Source organism: Brassica napus, chromosome A6, assembly GCF_020379485.1.
Source record: "Brassica napus cultivar Da-Ae chromosome A6, Da-Ae, whole genome shotgun sequence".
Lineage (NCBI taxonomy): Eukaryota > Viridiplantae > Streptophyta > Magnoliopsida > Brassicales > Brassicaceae > Brassica > Brassica napus.
Genome location: NC_063439.1, coordinates 11,317,980 through 11,331,790, shown reverse-complemented (window position 1 = coordinate 11,331,790; position 13,811 = coordinate 11,317,980). Strand labels below are relative to the sequence as shown.

At 36.4% G+C, this 13,811-nt stretch overlaps 3 protein-coding genes and 1 long non-coding RNA gene across 4 annotated transcripts; 2 read left to right on the top strand and 2 right to left on the bottom strand.

Moving 5' to 3' along the window:
• Positions 1-392: 392 nt before the first annotated feature.
• Positions 393-3,064, top strand: LOC106371360 (riboflavin biosynthesis protein PYRR, chloroplastic). The gene is made up of 9 exons (XM_013811423.3): positions 393-806; positions 876-1,010; positions 1,082-1,181; positions 1,263-1,388; positions 1,468-1,781; positions 1,897-2,016; positions 2,080-2,322; positions 2,410-2,535; positions 2,624-3,064. Exons 1-9 carry the CDS (start codon positions 465-467, stop codon positions 2,885-2,887), a joined length of 1,770 nt encoding a protein of 589 aa, XP_013666877.1. The 5' UTR covers positions 393-464; the 3' UTR covers positions 2,888-3,064.
• A 205-nt stretch (positions 3,065-3,269) lies between these two features.
• Positions 3,270-6,506, top strand: LOC106370280 (probable pectinesterase/pectinesterase inhibitor 33). The gene is made up of 3 exons (XM_013810318.3): positions 3,270-4,903; positions 5,250-5,585; positions 5,673-6,506. Exons 1-3 carry the CDS (start codon positions 4,153-4,155, stop codon positions 6,368-6,370), a joined length of 1,785 nt encoding a protein of 594 aa, XP_013665772.1. The 5' UTR covers positions 3,270-4,152; the 3' UTR covers positions 6,371-6,506.
• Positions 6,507-7,098: 592 nt separating this feature from the next.
• Positions 7,099-8,193, bottom strand: BNAA06G17450D. Its single transcript, XM_013810319.3, has one exon. The coding sequence runs from the start codon at positions 7,855-7,857 to the stop codon at positions 7,183-7,185; it is 675 nt and encodes a 224-aa protein (XP_013665773.1). The 5' UTR covers positions 7,858-8,193; the 3' UTR covers positions 7,099-7,182.
• A 2,741-nt stretch (positions 8,194-10,934) lies between these two features.
• LOC125610317 lies at positions 10,935-13,388 on the bottom strand. The gene is made up of 2 exons (XR_007340399.1): positions 11,719-13,388; positions 10,935-11,522 (listed from the first exon to the last, which is right to left on the bottom strand). It is a non-coding gene; the product is annotated as an uncharacterized LOC125610317 (long non-coding RNA).
• Positions 13,389-13,811: the final 423 nt, after the last annotated feature.

The following is a 13,811-nucleotide window of genomic DNA, read 5'->3' as shown; positions in this document are numbered from 1 at the left end:
ACGACGACGACAACGACGGAGAGACGACGACGGAGAGACGACGACGACAACGCCGGAGAGACGACGACGAAGAAAGACAGCGATGAGGAGAAGAAGAAGCGATGAAACGAGGACGGCCACAATTGATTTCAAATTTGTTTTTTAAATTAGTTAAAGAAGAGGGCATAAGGGTAAATTGCCCATTTAATGAAACCTATTTTTGTGACTTCTGATCCTGAGTGCTAGTTTGGGGAGGAAAACTTGGTTTAGTGTTCTTTGTGTCATTTTCTCAAAATATAAAGTGTAAAGTATGTAAAGATGGATTTGAAATTTTAAAATATGATATTTTAAAATAAAAATGCTAAAAATTTAATTAAAATGATTTTTGATAGAATAAAAATAAATTCTAAAACATTTCGTAATAAACGGAAATTCATTATCACCATCATAGAGATTCGAACTGGGGAAGCGAGCGATTGATTCCAATGGCAATGGCTGCTCTCTCGTTTCGACTTTGTTCGTCTCCCTTAATCTGCAGAGCCACTCTCGACCACCACGCGACCGATGCTTCCTTCATCCGACGCGCCGCCGATTTGTCCGAGATGTCCGCCGGACTCACATCACCTCACCCTAACTTCGGCTGTGTAATCGCCACTCCCTCCGGTAAAGTCGCCGGAGAAGGATACCTATACGCTCAGGGCACTAAACCTGCAGAAGCACTCGCCGTAGAAGCCGCCGGCGAGTTTTGCAGAGGCTCAACGGCTTATCTAAACATGGAGCCTGGTGATTGTCACGGCGACCACACTGCCGTCTCCGCTCTTGTTCAGGTTTTCGCTCTCGGCTTCTTCCTCGTAGAACCGATCTTGATACTGATGATTGAGATTTGTATAGATTAGGCTGGAGTTGGACGAGTTGTTGTCGGGATAAGACATCCTCTGCAACATCTGAGAGGCGCTGCGATCCGTGAGATGAGGAGTCATGGGATTGAAGTGAATGTTCTTGGAGAGGATGTTCAGAGTAAAGTTCTTGAGGTATATATATTTTCTAAAGTTTTCACCTTTTTAACTTTTTTTTTGGTTTTTACTAACAAATGCTCTTACAGGATGCTAGGAAGTGTTGCCTTCTTGTGAATGCTCCTCTGATTCATAGAGCTTGTTCTCGTGTTCCCTTCTCTCTTCTCAAGTATGCCATGACTCTTGATGGTAATTTTTTCAACATTATTGTCACTAGGATAGATGGGAAGCATAGTAATGTTCTTTCTTTTCTTTTTTGTTTATTAAAAGGTAAGATTGCAGCAAGTAGTGGACATGCAGCATGGATAAGTAGTAAGCTCTCTAGAACCCGTGTGTTCGAGTTACGTGGAAGAAGTGATGCTGTGATAGTTGGAGGAAACACTGTACGCCAAGATGGTAAACAGTTGTACCTCTAATCTTGCATTACTACTAACATGGGAGAATATCTGGAAGTTATGTGATTCTGTGACTGCAGATCCTCGGTTGACTGCAAGGCATGGACAAGGTCACACACCTACTCGGATTGTGATGTCTCAGAGTCTTGATCTTCCTGAGAAAGCCAATCTATGGGATGTCTCGGAAGTATCTACCATTGTTGCCACACAAAGGGGTGCAAGAAAGAGTTACCAAAAGTTTCTCGCGTCAAAGGGTGTTGAGGTTGTGGAGTTTGACATGTTGAACCCGAGAGAAGTTATGGAATATTTCCATCTCCGTGGATATCTCTCTATCCTATGGGAGTGTGGAGGAACATTAGCTGCATCTGCTATTGCATCCGGCGTCATCCACAAGGTACTTCCATACTAAATTTATAGTCCTCTAAAATGAGAAATGTATGTATAACTCTGGACTCTAGTAAGAATCACACTTTAAGACTGTATATCTGTTGATATAACTGATTTTTCAGGTTGTTGCTTTCATTGCCCCCAAAATTATCGGTGGGAGCAAAGCACCGTCCCCTGTTGGTGAACTTGGGATGGTAGAGATGACACAAGCATTGAATCTAATCGATGTTTGCTACGAGCAGGTAACATTCACCATCTAAAACTATTACTCCAAAGGTTTTAATCTAATCCTTGCAAAACTACAGGTTGGTCCAGACATGCTTGTCAGTGGATTTCTTCAGCCCGTACCAGACCTTTTACCTGTTATCCCTTCGGAGGACGCAACTTTCGAGATTGACCCTAGTGTTAACCCCTTTGAGTCTAGTATCATATTCTTCTACAAAACATGGGACCTTTATGGAAGCTTCTCAAATTTCTCTCCGCATCCTATTCGAATGCCATTTGGTGATGATTACAGAACATGGTCCAGTGTGGAGCATTACTATCAGGTACCTCACAACAGTCCATTTAACGGTATCTTGCTCTTTCTGTATAACAGAATCCTCTTTTAACACATTACCACAAAACCTTTTAAGGCAAACAAGTTTGTGGGAGTTGAAAATCCGTTAGCACATGACTGCGTTGAGAAAATAAGAACAGCGAAAAGTCCAGAGGAAGCTGCTTTGATAGGCAGATCAAAGCTGAGACAGCAACCTGAACTGGTATGTCCTCTAGTTTCGAACAATAGAACAGTTTTCACTAGTTTGTTGATCTCTGAAGGGTGTTCTTTATGGGATCAATAACACTTAGGTTCGGAGTGACTGGGAAGATGTGAAGATAGAAGTAATGTACATGGCTCTGAAATGTAAGTTCTCTACTTATCCTCACTTGAAAACAATGTTGCTCTCAACCGCTGGATCGGTTCTTGTGGAGGCTTCACCGCACGATCTATTCTGGGGAGGTGGTCGCGAAGGAGAAGGGCTCAACTATCTTGGTAGACTACTTATGCAGCTTCGTTCTGAGTATTTGGGCGAATCCTCTGTTTCAGCTGAGAACACTTCCTTGGCCCTATGATGGACTGTTGAGTCTTAACTCTCATATCATATATGTACCCCCAAAAAGTTATCAATAGAATTTTCAGTTTTCTGTAATATGTTGACATTTTACATTATTGTAATTCTTCAAATCTTTTAAAACATTTATGAAAGAATGTACCAGTTCTGTAATATTCCATAGTTGATTTAAATTTTAGTTTGAGGCTTAGAGCAATACACTTCAATAGCTACTAGGTTCTGTTAGGGTCGGATGAATGTAAATTCCAAGCCTTAAACTTGAAGACACTAGTCGCGACGTATTGAAAAAAAAAACATTATCTATCTTGATAATGTTCAATATACCTGGGCGTTTCACCCAAATCAAAATAGAACCATAAAAACCAAAAATTGAATGGTATGTAGCCGAAATATATTTTATATACTTCAAATATTAATTATATTTTGTTTTAAATAATCATATGTATAAGTACAATTTATAAGCAAAAAGTGTGTTTATAAGTATCTAAAATTATCAGCAAATAAACATATTATCTGAGAAAACCAAATTACCATAATAATTTCTCTTAATACTTAATTTAGCGCCAATTTCATATAAAGGAAACCGGAAAAAAAACAAAACTCAAACAAATTTCATATATGTTTGAGCGGTTCATATATCTCTGTAAAATGGAACCGAATCAAAAACTGAGCTAGAACAGAACCGAAGTCATATGCCTAATACTCAACATAAAAGTAAAACTCTTAGGAGTTAAATATTCACCGGAGACATTTATAAAATATAACATAAAGTAAACAAGATTGTTGAAAGAGTTTGCGTATGCTTGAAACAACAAGAGTAGAAACTGAGCTAAAAGCACATGGTAGGTTACTTTAACATTGGAAAAATAACATTTTCTTCTTCTTCTTCCTTTTAAGTTACTTTTCCTCCTCTTTATTCATTTGACATTTTTCTTCTAAATATTTTTATAATATATATATGGAATCAATTGTAGGCATCTCTATAGAGGATTGATATTATATGATTTTATAATCATATGTTTCTAAATAAGAAGATGAGTCACGATATCATATGTATACAATCCCAAGCAAAGACAACACACATCATCATGTTCTCCCCAATAATAATCACTTGCAAAGTACATACACACAAACTGCAGAATTATAATTAAAAATAAAATAAATATGAATTAATTTAATATACAAAATAATATCCTTTAATTAGTTAAAACATCACACCATGATTCTCAATTCCCCATACAAACTCATACCCAAGAACTTCAAAAAATGCTTAGAGGCAATGGCATCTTCCACATTTGCCTCTTGGCATCATTTCTTCTTCTACCATACTCCTCCGCCGTACACGATGGTGACTTCAGCGGTGGAGCAAATGCTCCGTCTTCGTGGGACCACAATATTGCACCATCACAAGAAACCGCACCATCCCCAACCCCCACCACGAGTCCCCCAACCACCTCACCGCCATCTCCCGGTCCGGCAGCTGCTCCATCTCCGATCAACAACGACTCTATCTCTGGCGACATGACATGGTGGTGCAACAAGACTCCACACGCTGAAACATGCAATTATTACTTCCAAAGGAGCCCACACAACAACATTAACAGACCACCAAGGTTTCGGTCGGAATTTCTACGATTGCTGGTCCAAGTAGCACTTGACCAAGCCGTCATCACACACGCTCAGACCGTAAAGTTCGGTCCGAGCTGCACCAACAACCAACGGAAAGCCGCTTGGTCAGACTGTGTAAAGCTCTTTGAAAACACGGTGGCTCAGCTGAACCTGACGCTCAAGGGACTTAACCCGGGGGCTTCTAGTGATGTGAAGTGTTCGAACTTCGACGCACAGACGTGGCTCAGCACAGCCCAGACAAACATTGAGACATGCCGGTCTGGTTCGGAGGATCTTAAGGTCTCGGATTTTGTCATGCCGGCGATCTCCAACAAGAACTTGTCGGATTTGATTGGAAACTGTTTGGCCGTCAATGGAGTTCTCATGAAGCAACATAATCATACAACTGGTACGTTCAGTTTTATTATAGTATTATAATTACTTTGAGTGGTTAATTGGATTCCTCATATACGAACATGCTGATTTGTTTATCTCCCTTAGTACTTTGATGCAACAAAAGGTATATAAATAAAAGTGTTTATTTCTTTCAATAAATAAACGTGTTATTACGTTTATCGCAATCTTATCTCACACGTAATCAGATTAATCATGTGTACTAACTACTAATTAACACCCTTTGTTATATTTCCTCCAAAAGATATATTTTTCATGTTAAGTGGTTATATACCAAATGGTTGAATAAATAACGTGACTATCTAACACGGTTATACTTCTATGCATGTTTGGTTTGTCAGCTAACCACGAAGAATACTTTCCAAGTTGGGTCTCAAGACACGAGAGACGATTACTAGTATCGGCCTCTTTAGCCAAATCTAGACCCCATCTAGTGGTGTCACAAGACAGGTCCGGCCATTTCCGGTCGATCCAATCTGCGATAAACTTCGCAGGAAGACGAAGAATCAAGTCAAGGTTTATAATATATGTGAAGAAAGGTGTTTACAGAGAGAACATCGAAGTCGGGAACGATAACCACAACATAATGCTTGTTGGTGACGGCGCAAGAAAAACAATCATCACCAGCGGTAGAAGCGTCAAGAACGGCTACACCACCTATAACTCAGCAACAGCTGGTAAATATATTTTTTTAACATTTTGGATAAATCCGATTTAAATCTTCTTATGATACTAAATAATTTTTTTGTCAACTCTTACTGAAGGCTTTGGAGGCCAAAGGTTTGTAGCAAAGGACATGACGTTCATCAATACGGCAGGGCCATTACGCGGCCAAGCTGTCTCGGTTCGGTCATCCTCTGACCTCTCAGTTTTCTACCGTGTCGGTATCCATGGATTCCAAGACACGCTCTACATTCACTCGCAACGTCAGTTCTTTAGAGAATGTTACATCTCAGGCACCATAGACTTCATCTTCGGAAATGCAGCTGTTGTGTTTCAAAACTGCATGATCCTCGTTAGACGTCCTCTCCGTGGCCAGGCTAACGTTATAACTGCTCAGGGACGTGGTGACCCTTTTCAGAACACAGGTATTACCATCCACAGCTCAAGGATAATCGCGGCTTCCGATTTGAGGCCTGTTATTGGAGCGTACAAGACCTATTTAGGTAGACCGTGGCAAGCGTATTCGCGTGTTACGATCATGAAGACTTATATAGATAACTCGATCAGTCCGTTGGGATGGTCTCCTTGGTTAAGAGGGTCCAATTTTGCTCTCAACACAGTTTTCTATGGAGAGTATAAAAATTTTGGACCGGGTTCTTCCACGAGGTGGCGGGTCCGGTGGAAAGGATTCCACGCCATTACCAGCGCTGCGGTTGCTTCCCGGTTTACTGTGGGAAGCCTCATTGCAGGCGGTTCATGGTTGCCTTCCACTGGGGTGCCATTCAAGACAGGGTTGTGAGGAGAATTGCATGTTCTATTCCCAGACTATTTATATAGTGTGTTATGTGTGTAAGTGGGTATGTGATCCTTGTTTATTTATTTATCTCTTGTTAACATCATTGTTAACCCAACAAACTATTCTATATATATTTAAAGATACATTGGTATAAGACGCATTTGCTCTAGCGCTACATTAGGTCCAGCTTAAAATTTGAAACACAGGCTTTTATCAATGTTATTAAGAGACAAAATATACATTTTAGTTCGAAATCCATCCATTGAATATGAGATTTGCGTACTTCATGGTGTGTGCATCCTTCATATCAATCACTTAGAGCATGATTAATGGAGGTATCCATTTGGAGTTCTTACAGCATATGATTTGACATTTTTTTGTTAAGAAACGTTTTTTATATCTATTATTTATGTGGCATTTTTAGTGTTTCTTAATTAAAATTAAAGTTAAGAACTTCTATTAATCATGTTCTTATTTGACATTGATGTTAGAACCAGCTCTAATTAGAAACTGGTCAAGCATGTGTCTGTCGATGCTAATGTGTTTAATTTGGAGCCGATTTTTTTAATAGTATTTACCCATCTCCATAGAAATGTCATGTGTTCGATTTCTAGTACGGTTTCCACAACTTTTAAGTTCTGTCTTCTTTCTATCTTTGTTTTTGTAATTTAAAATCATAGCCTTTTGATTACTATACTTCATACTCATTCATTAAACCATACAATGAAAAAAATACAACCATCTAATGTATTCATACGAGTAGCAAACTGAAAGAATGAAACTAAAAACAGAGTGAAAATGAAATGAAAGAATCACTAAGTAGGGGTAAGAAAAGGATCTTCCTCTGTGATATCACCAATATACCCTAATAGTAAGGTTATAATCACACCCATTAAACCGAAACAGATCAAATCCATAAAACCAAACCGCCTCTTGTCTTTCACATCTCTAACCACCACCTCTTCCTTAACCGGCACTGCTGGAAACGTAACCTCTGTCTTCTCCTCCGATGAAGCATCTTGAAACAATGGCCACTGCTCATCGTCTTCATCTCCTTTCTTCTCCTCCGATGAAGCATCTTGAAACAATAGCAACTTCTCCTCCTCCTCTGCTTTATCAAGTTCTTCCTGACAAGAATTCACCCACGAGACAACCGAACCGGCTTCACCATCGCCAACACCATCATTATTATCCAAACTCTCATCATCACGACTGGAGAGTCGATTGGTTGTAAAAGCCTCTTCGAGTTCGGTTAACCTCTTGGCCATGCAAGCAAATTTCACCCTTTCTTCACTGCCTTCTTCTCCTTCTGTGTCGTTAGGCCGGGAAGAAATCTCAGCCGCTAAGAGGGTCTTCGCGAAAATAACTCGGAGTTCGATATCGCGGTAGACACTGGGATCATCTTCATTAAAAGTGAGTGATTCACTTAGATTCTCGAGTTCTTCAAGTTTCTTCTCCAAGACTGAGTTTGTGTTTGTCTGCTTCTTCATTCTCTTCACCTTCTTAAACCCAATCAATGAATTTTTGTGTTTTGTTTCTGTGTCTTTGTCGGATTTTACAATGTGGAATAAGGAAACTTCTAAAGAAGTGGGTTGCAACGGTTACTGTGAAACTAATATATGCCTTTTCGTGCACATGTACACGTTTGTTACGTTACCTATAAACACGTACGTTTGGATGTTTTTGTATTTTACTTTTCTTTCCTCTTTCTCTCACTATCATGTAGTTAATTTGAAAATAGAAATTTCATAAAGAGAGAAAGCATGTTAAGATGAAAAATTGAAATATAGATAATTCTTGCAGTGACATTTCCTACTGGAAAAATAAGTTTGCTCAATGGACCTTTACATTCACGAGAAGAACGTGGAATGGGGTTGCTCATTTTTTTTTTTGGTAAAATGGGGTTGGGGGGGGGGGGGGGGGGGGGGGGGGGGGGGGGGGGGGGGGGGGGGTTGCTCATTTGCTAGCAACAAAGCATTAGCAGAATCAGCTTTTTGCTAGTGATTCTACTTTGTCTTTGAGTTTCTTCTACCGTACTAGTATCGGTTTCATTTCTCATTTTGGTGCTTCAAGTTTGTATCGGTTATTTCTTCTCATGTTCGCTACCAAGTTAAACAGTTGAATTATTAAAAAAAATTGCTTCTATATTTTAAATTTTTTTTTATCATGGAACCCATTCAAGAGGTATGTTTGTTAACCCCTATTTATAAACCTCATTCTTCATTTTTAAATGATATTTACATTAAAAAAAAAAAACACTTTGTTTCTTCAAGATTGTACCCTCCTATAAATGGCGAACGTAATCGGATCATGTAATACCTTTTGATAATATGAAACAATACTTTGCCGGAAAAAGATGAAAAATGGAAATCACTGGAAATCACTTTTTTTTTCTAAATAGAGAGTTTTAGGATAATTGTGTAATAAAAATTGAAACACTATAAGAAAATATCTGCATAACAAAGATTACGACGAATTTGGGTTGTCGTAAATTGACGGTAAGGTGACGACAACATTACAATTAGAGATTTTACAAAAAAAAAAAACATTACAATTAGAGAGGCAATCGTCGTAAAGTCGAAATAATTTTACGAGAATTTTTTGTCGTAAAGCATATGTAACATTATGACAAATTGCCAATGTAAGAAAAGATGCATCGTAAAAGCAGTGTAAAGTAAGTTCAAAAAAAAAAAAAAAAAGCAGTGTAAAGTACTACCATTTTACGACGAAATTGTTAATGATGTATATACGAGAGTGAGTGATACAGTATGTGGAAACGTGTTTGTAATAGGTTATACACTTATACCTGATAAATTTCTTCATAAATTAGTTTTTATATGGATGTAAAAGACTTGTAAAACCATTGATTGTTAATCAGTTGCTAAATTCTTACATACCAATGACGAAAATTTTATATGTTTTCTTTTAAGAATGAAACACACAAACAAATAAAAAATCCTAAAATGGGAAAGATAGAAAGATAGAAATAAAAAAATGTCCGGCGATGGTAATATTTACGAATTACGAAATTGAATGTATATACACAAAGATTTTGACGGGATAGTGTCGAATGAATTTTTCAACGGTCTAGAGATATTCATGTACAAGACTGGTAGTACACCGATCACACATGAAACTAGTAAGATGCCATGTTATTGTTGGAAGTGCAAGAATACAAAATTTATCTCTAGTGAAATTGTAAGGAATCATTTAGTAGATATAAATTTTACACTGTAGTACTATATTTAGTTTTAACATAGAGAGGGTTATGGTGAGAATGAAGTTAGTAGTAGTAATAATAATTTTAAAGATGTAATAGTGAAGACACTACAAAAAATCAATCGATTTGCAAAGAAAATTTTCCTCGAAAATTTGCGTGGAAAAACCTCTTTCGCAAACTTGCGTAGAATCTAAAAGAGAATTAGAAGGAAAAATATAACTCTAGCAATTTTGTTAGGAATTCGCGACAAAAATTACAGATCCCTCGCAACTCTCACACAAAATTTCGAAAAAAAAAAGTTTCTCACAAATCTGCGATGGATTTGCGAAAACTTTGCTTGTCATTTATATTTCTTAAAATTTCCCTTGGAAATTTTTGAGGGTTTTGGATTCCCTAAAAAAATATGCAAGAGAATTGTGAGGGATTCGGACACTTGAACAATTTGGGGGTTTTTCAAGGATATTGGTGTTGAATAACACATTTAATTGAAATATTTAATGTTTACATGAACGTCGATAAATATTTTTAGAAATTTAATCTACTACGGCTATAAACTCAATTCTCGGCACTTAAACTAATCTTACGAAGTACTAAATATCAAAACTCAATAATGTATACAAATTAAACATATTCAACTAAATTGCCAAAAAAATTGTAAATATATTCACATTAAATATTGTTTCCAAAACTAAATACAAAGAAAGATATTAGCTCACCGAGCGACTTTTATTTGCAATTAAAGATTTGTGAAAAAATTACGAGCGATTTTTATTTAAGAGTAAATATTTGTGAGAAATTGGCTTCCCTCAAAAATTCCATGTTTCTTATAGTAAGAACTGATTAATTTGCACAACAAAAATAGTTACCATGAGAAAAAGATCGTAGATCCTGTTTCCAAATACCACATGAAGGAAATAAATGTTAGCTTGGTTCTTATGAGTTATGGGTCAAATGACTCAAATCCCTTCCCAAACTAAATCGCTTTTTCATCTATATATACTTTTCTATTCATGTTGAATGTTAAAAACATAATCAATGAAATTGCTTCTCTGTTTAAGTAACAAAACCTCCTATTAACTATTTTCTCTGGTTATATTTTTCTCTTATCTGGTTAATTTATAGAGTATTTGCATTGACTAGTAACAGACAAAAGATATATTAGATAACCATGCAAGGATCTTTTGTATTTAGCTAAGTGGTCATACAGACCTTGTGATATTACCTTAATACCCATGTGAAGCGTGACTTACTATCTAGGCGTCATCGTTAGTCGTAATATAGCTACGTAGGGTTGTCTGCAAGAATGGAAAGTGTGTCAGTTCTTTATAGTATACGAGTGGGATTCGATTTGCGTGAAACTTATCGAATAATATGTGGCAGTCACAATATACATGATCCATCTAAGTGGCAGTCACAATATACATGATCCATCTATCTTTTTTTCCTTATTGATATTTCAACTTCCTTCTCTCTCTCACTCACTTAATTTCTTCACCATTCTCTTTCTTCTGTAACTTCTCTCCTCTCTCTTGCTGCGCTTCTGTGTTGTATCTGATTCTCGTTTTCTGCGGAAGCTAACATTTGATTAGCATAGCGTCGATGAAGAAGGTCACATCGGCAGCGGCTAAGATGCCAGTCAAGGACGAGAGAGTGGCGGCAGCGATGACGGGTCGACCAGAACGATGGTTGTAGAGCTTCTTGTATGGCTGAAGCAAGCGGGGGAAGACAGTTGCGGATAATACGTCGCCCACTCTGCTGTTGCAATGGGGAATACGTCATCGGCGGTCACGGCCCTCAAGATTCGGTGGTGGCGGTGGCGTGCTTGTTACGCTGAAGAAATATGTAGATTCTGGTAGAGGCAGCCTGAAAACACCTCTCATGGAGTGATAGATCTGGAATTGGCGGCGGCTCTGCATCTCTCTCCGTCACAGCCGTCTACAGATTTGAGGAAACAAGTCGTCAGTCTAATCAACATTTCAAGATTCTGAAAATAAAAATTGATAAGAAAATTCAAACGATTATTAAAGCAACTTCATGATTGAACACAAACAAGATGAACAACACTTAATACATAAGTCTAAGACAATACGAAAGCTAGTATGAGATCTTTAATTCTTGTGGAACCGTCTACCTAGGTTATCATCAGAAGCATTCAGTCCATTAGAAGAAAATATCTTTTGGTTTATCCAATGACATCGGTGTTACAACATCTTATCATTACCGGTTTTCAATGCTATATCATGTTTTAAGTAATTCAAATTACCGGTTTCAATGCTATATAACCAATTATAATTAGCTTGTTTCAAAATTGACCTCCGGTTTCAGAGCCATATAACCGGTTATTAACAAAATACTTGCTTTGTGATTAATTTTATTTTTAAATTGTCCCCTATTTTTACTCAAAACATATCAAATTTTACAAATGCTTCTCATTCCCGGTTTCGTAAATATATAACCGGTATTTACACCGTATTTTATCCAGATTTTATATTTGAAAACCGGTTATCTTTACTACCTTGGGCTATTTCTTTGACTTCAGAAACTGTGTCCTTGTTGTTAATGGGCATAATGATTAAAACTTTACCGGTCAAATAAACCATTTTATACATCTTTTAAACTGGATAATCAATTCAAAATACTAAACATAGTGTTAATATTTACTATAACCAGTTACCTAGATATGAAAATGTGATAACCAGATAGCTAATATCGATTTGTATAGTTATAGGATGCAATTACTCAATATTATACTAAAGTTAATATTTTATTATTATTCATAAATAGTTTTTCATTTCATACATTTCCATATATCTGGATAACATTTACATATTCAGTTCACTATTCTTTTAAGTAGTCGGATATAACTTTGTAAAACTAGATGAACATAAATACATCCGGATATAACATGTTTAAACTGGATAATACTTTTCAAGTTTCGGATAAACATTTATACATCCGGATATAATCAGGCTACTTTTTAGTACTTTTTAATTTTGGGATGAAGTTTGTAATATTATTAAACTTGTGTGAATTGTACTAGTAAGTTCCAACGGTTTAGTGGTAAAAGCTACTACTCGTAACCATTTGTTCCCGGTTTCGACGTGACCATAGCGTATTTTGCGTTTTGTTTTTAATTTTTTAGTAAATGGCATAATTGTAAATTTTTCATCATCTTCCTTGAGTTTTTTAGGGCTTTTACTCTGCAACTTTTTTATGGCCGCCTTCAACTAATTCTCATGTAAATCAACAATTACAAATTATTATGTCTACAATTTCAATTATTTTACCGAAAGACGACTCCCGTATCACACCAATTTTTCTTCTTTTAACGCATTGAGATTTTTTCTTTTATGGCGCGTGATGATTGGTATGTCAGAACACGAACTCCAAGGGCTCTTCTCTGGCTGCGAACATCATCTCCGGTATTGATTCCATTTTATCATGACCGACGTTCCCGTCTGTCTCTACTACTCGAGAAGTAACCCTTTTATTTGGAAAATTAATCAATCATGCTTCTGATTATCTGGGTTAAGTACAAGTAGAAAAGCTCTGCATGCATCTTTAATCCCCCGATGAACCTATTGATTTTGAAAATTGAACCCTCAGACATGCTACCTTGCGTGTATTGTTAATAGGTTAGCAACTAGATTAGCTAGTCTGAGGAAAGACAAATGTCAGAGTAGTAAGTAAAGCTAATGGTAGGGCTAAAATCGGAATACTCTCCTCTCCTCCAATTTTCTAAAGACTTCTAGCCATTTATCTAATTACCGACTCTTTTATGGTTATTAAGCTAAATGACTCTAATTTATATATATATATATATATATATATATTTTTTTATTATTATTTGTAGTGCTAAGATTTTGTTACTTCTCTGTTAGACAATGTACACAAGTTTATTTTTTGAACACCTACTTTTTACCTTTAAACACTTCAAATTTTTTTTCCACATGATCATTTAAAACATATTTAATTTCAAATCATATAATATAATGATTTGTGAAATAAAAAAGTTTCACTCTATTCATTTATTCTTATTTTATATTTTATGTTTTGATTTGGTAATTGCCAATTAATGGTTAAAACATAAACAAGTGAAAGATAAAATAAAATAATTATTTCAAGGAAATCTCAAAGTTAAAAATGATTAAATCTAAATCGAAAGAATTAAGAATTAAGAATTAAATATTTTAATATTTATTTATCAAAAAAAATATTTAAAAT

Coding starts and splice junctions, on each gene's coding strand:
- LOC106371360 (XM_013811423.3), top strand. CDS start 465: ATGGCAATGGCTGCTCTCTCGTTTCGACTTTGTTCGTCTCCCTTAATC. Junction 807..875: donor CCGTCTCCGCTCTTGTTCAG/GTTTTCGCTCTC, acceptor TGTATAGATTAG/GCTGGAGTTGGACGAGTTGT. Junction 1,782..1,896: donor CATCCGGCGTCATCCACAAG/GTACTTCCATAC, acceptor CTGATTTTTCAG/GTTGTTGCTTTCATTGCCCC.
- BNAA06G17450D (XM_013810319.3), bottom strand. CDS start 7,857: ATGAAGAAGCAGACAAACACAAACTCAGTCTTGGAGAAGAAACTTGAA.
- LOC106370280 (XM_013810318.3), top strand. CDS start 4,153: ATGCTTAGAGGCAATGGCATCTTCCACATTTGCCTCTTGGCATCATTT. Junction 4,904..5,249: donor GCAACATAATCATACAACTG/GTACGTTCAGTT, acceptor TTGGTTTGTCAG/CTAACCACGAAGAATACTTT. Junction 5,586..5,672: donor CTATAACTCAGCAACAGCTG/GTAAATATATTT, acceptor CTCTTACTGAAG/GCTTTGGAGGCCAAAGGTTT.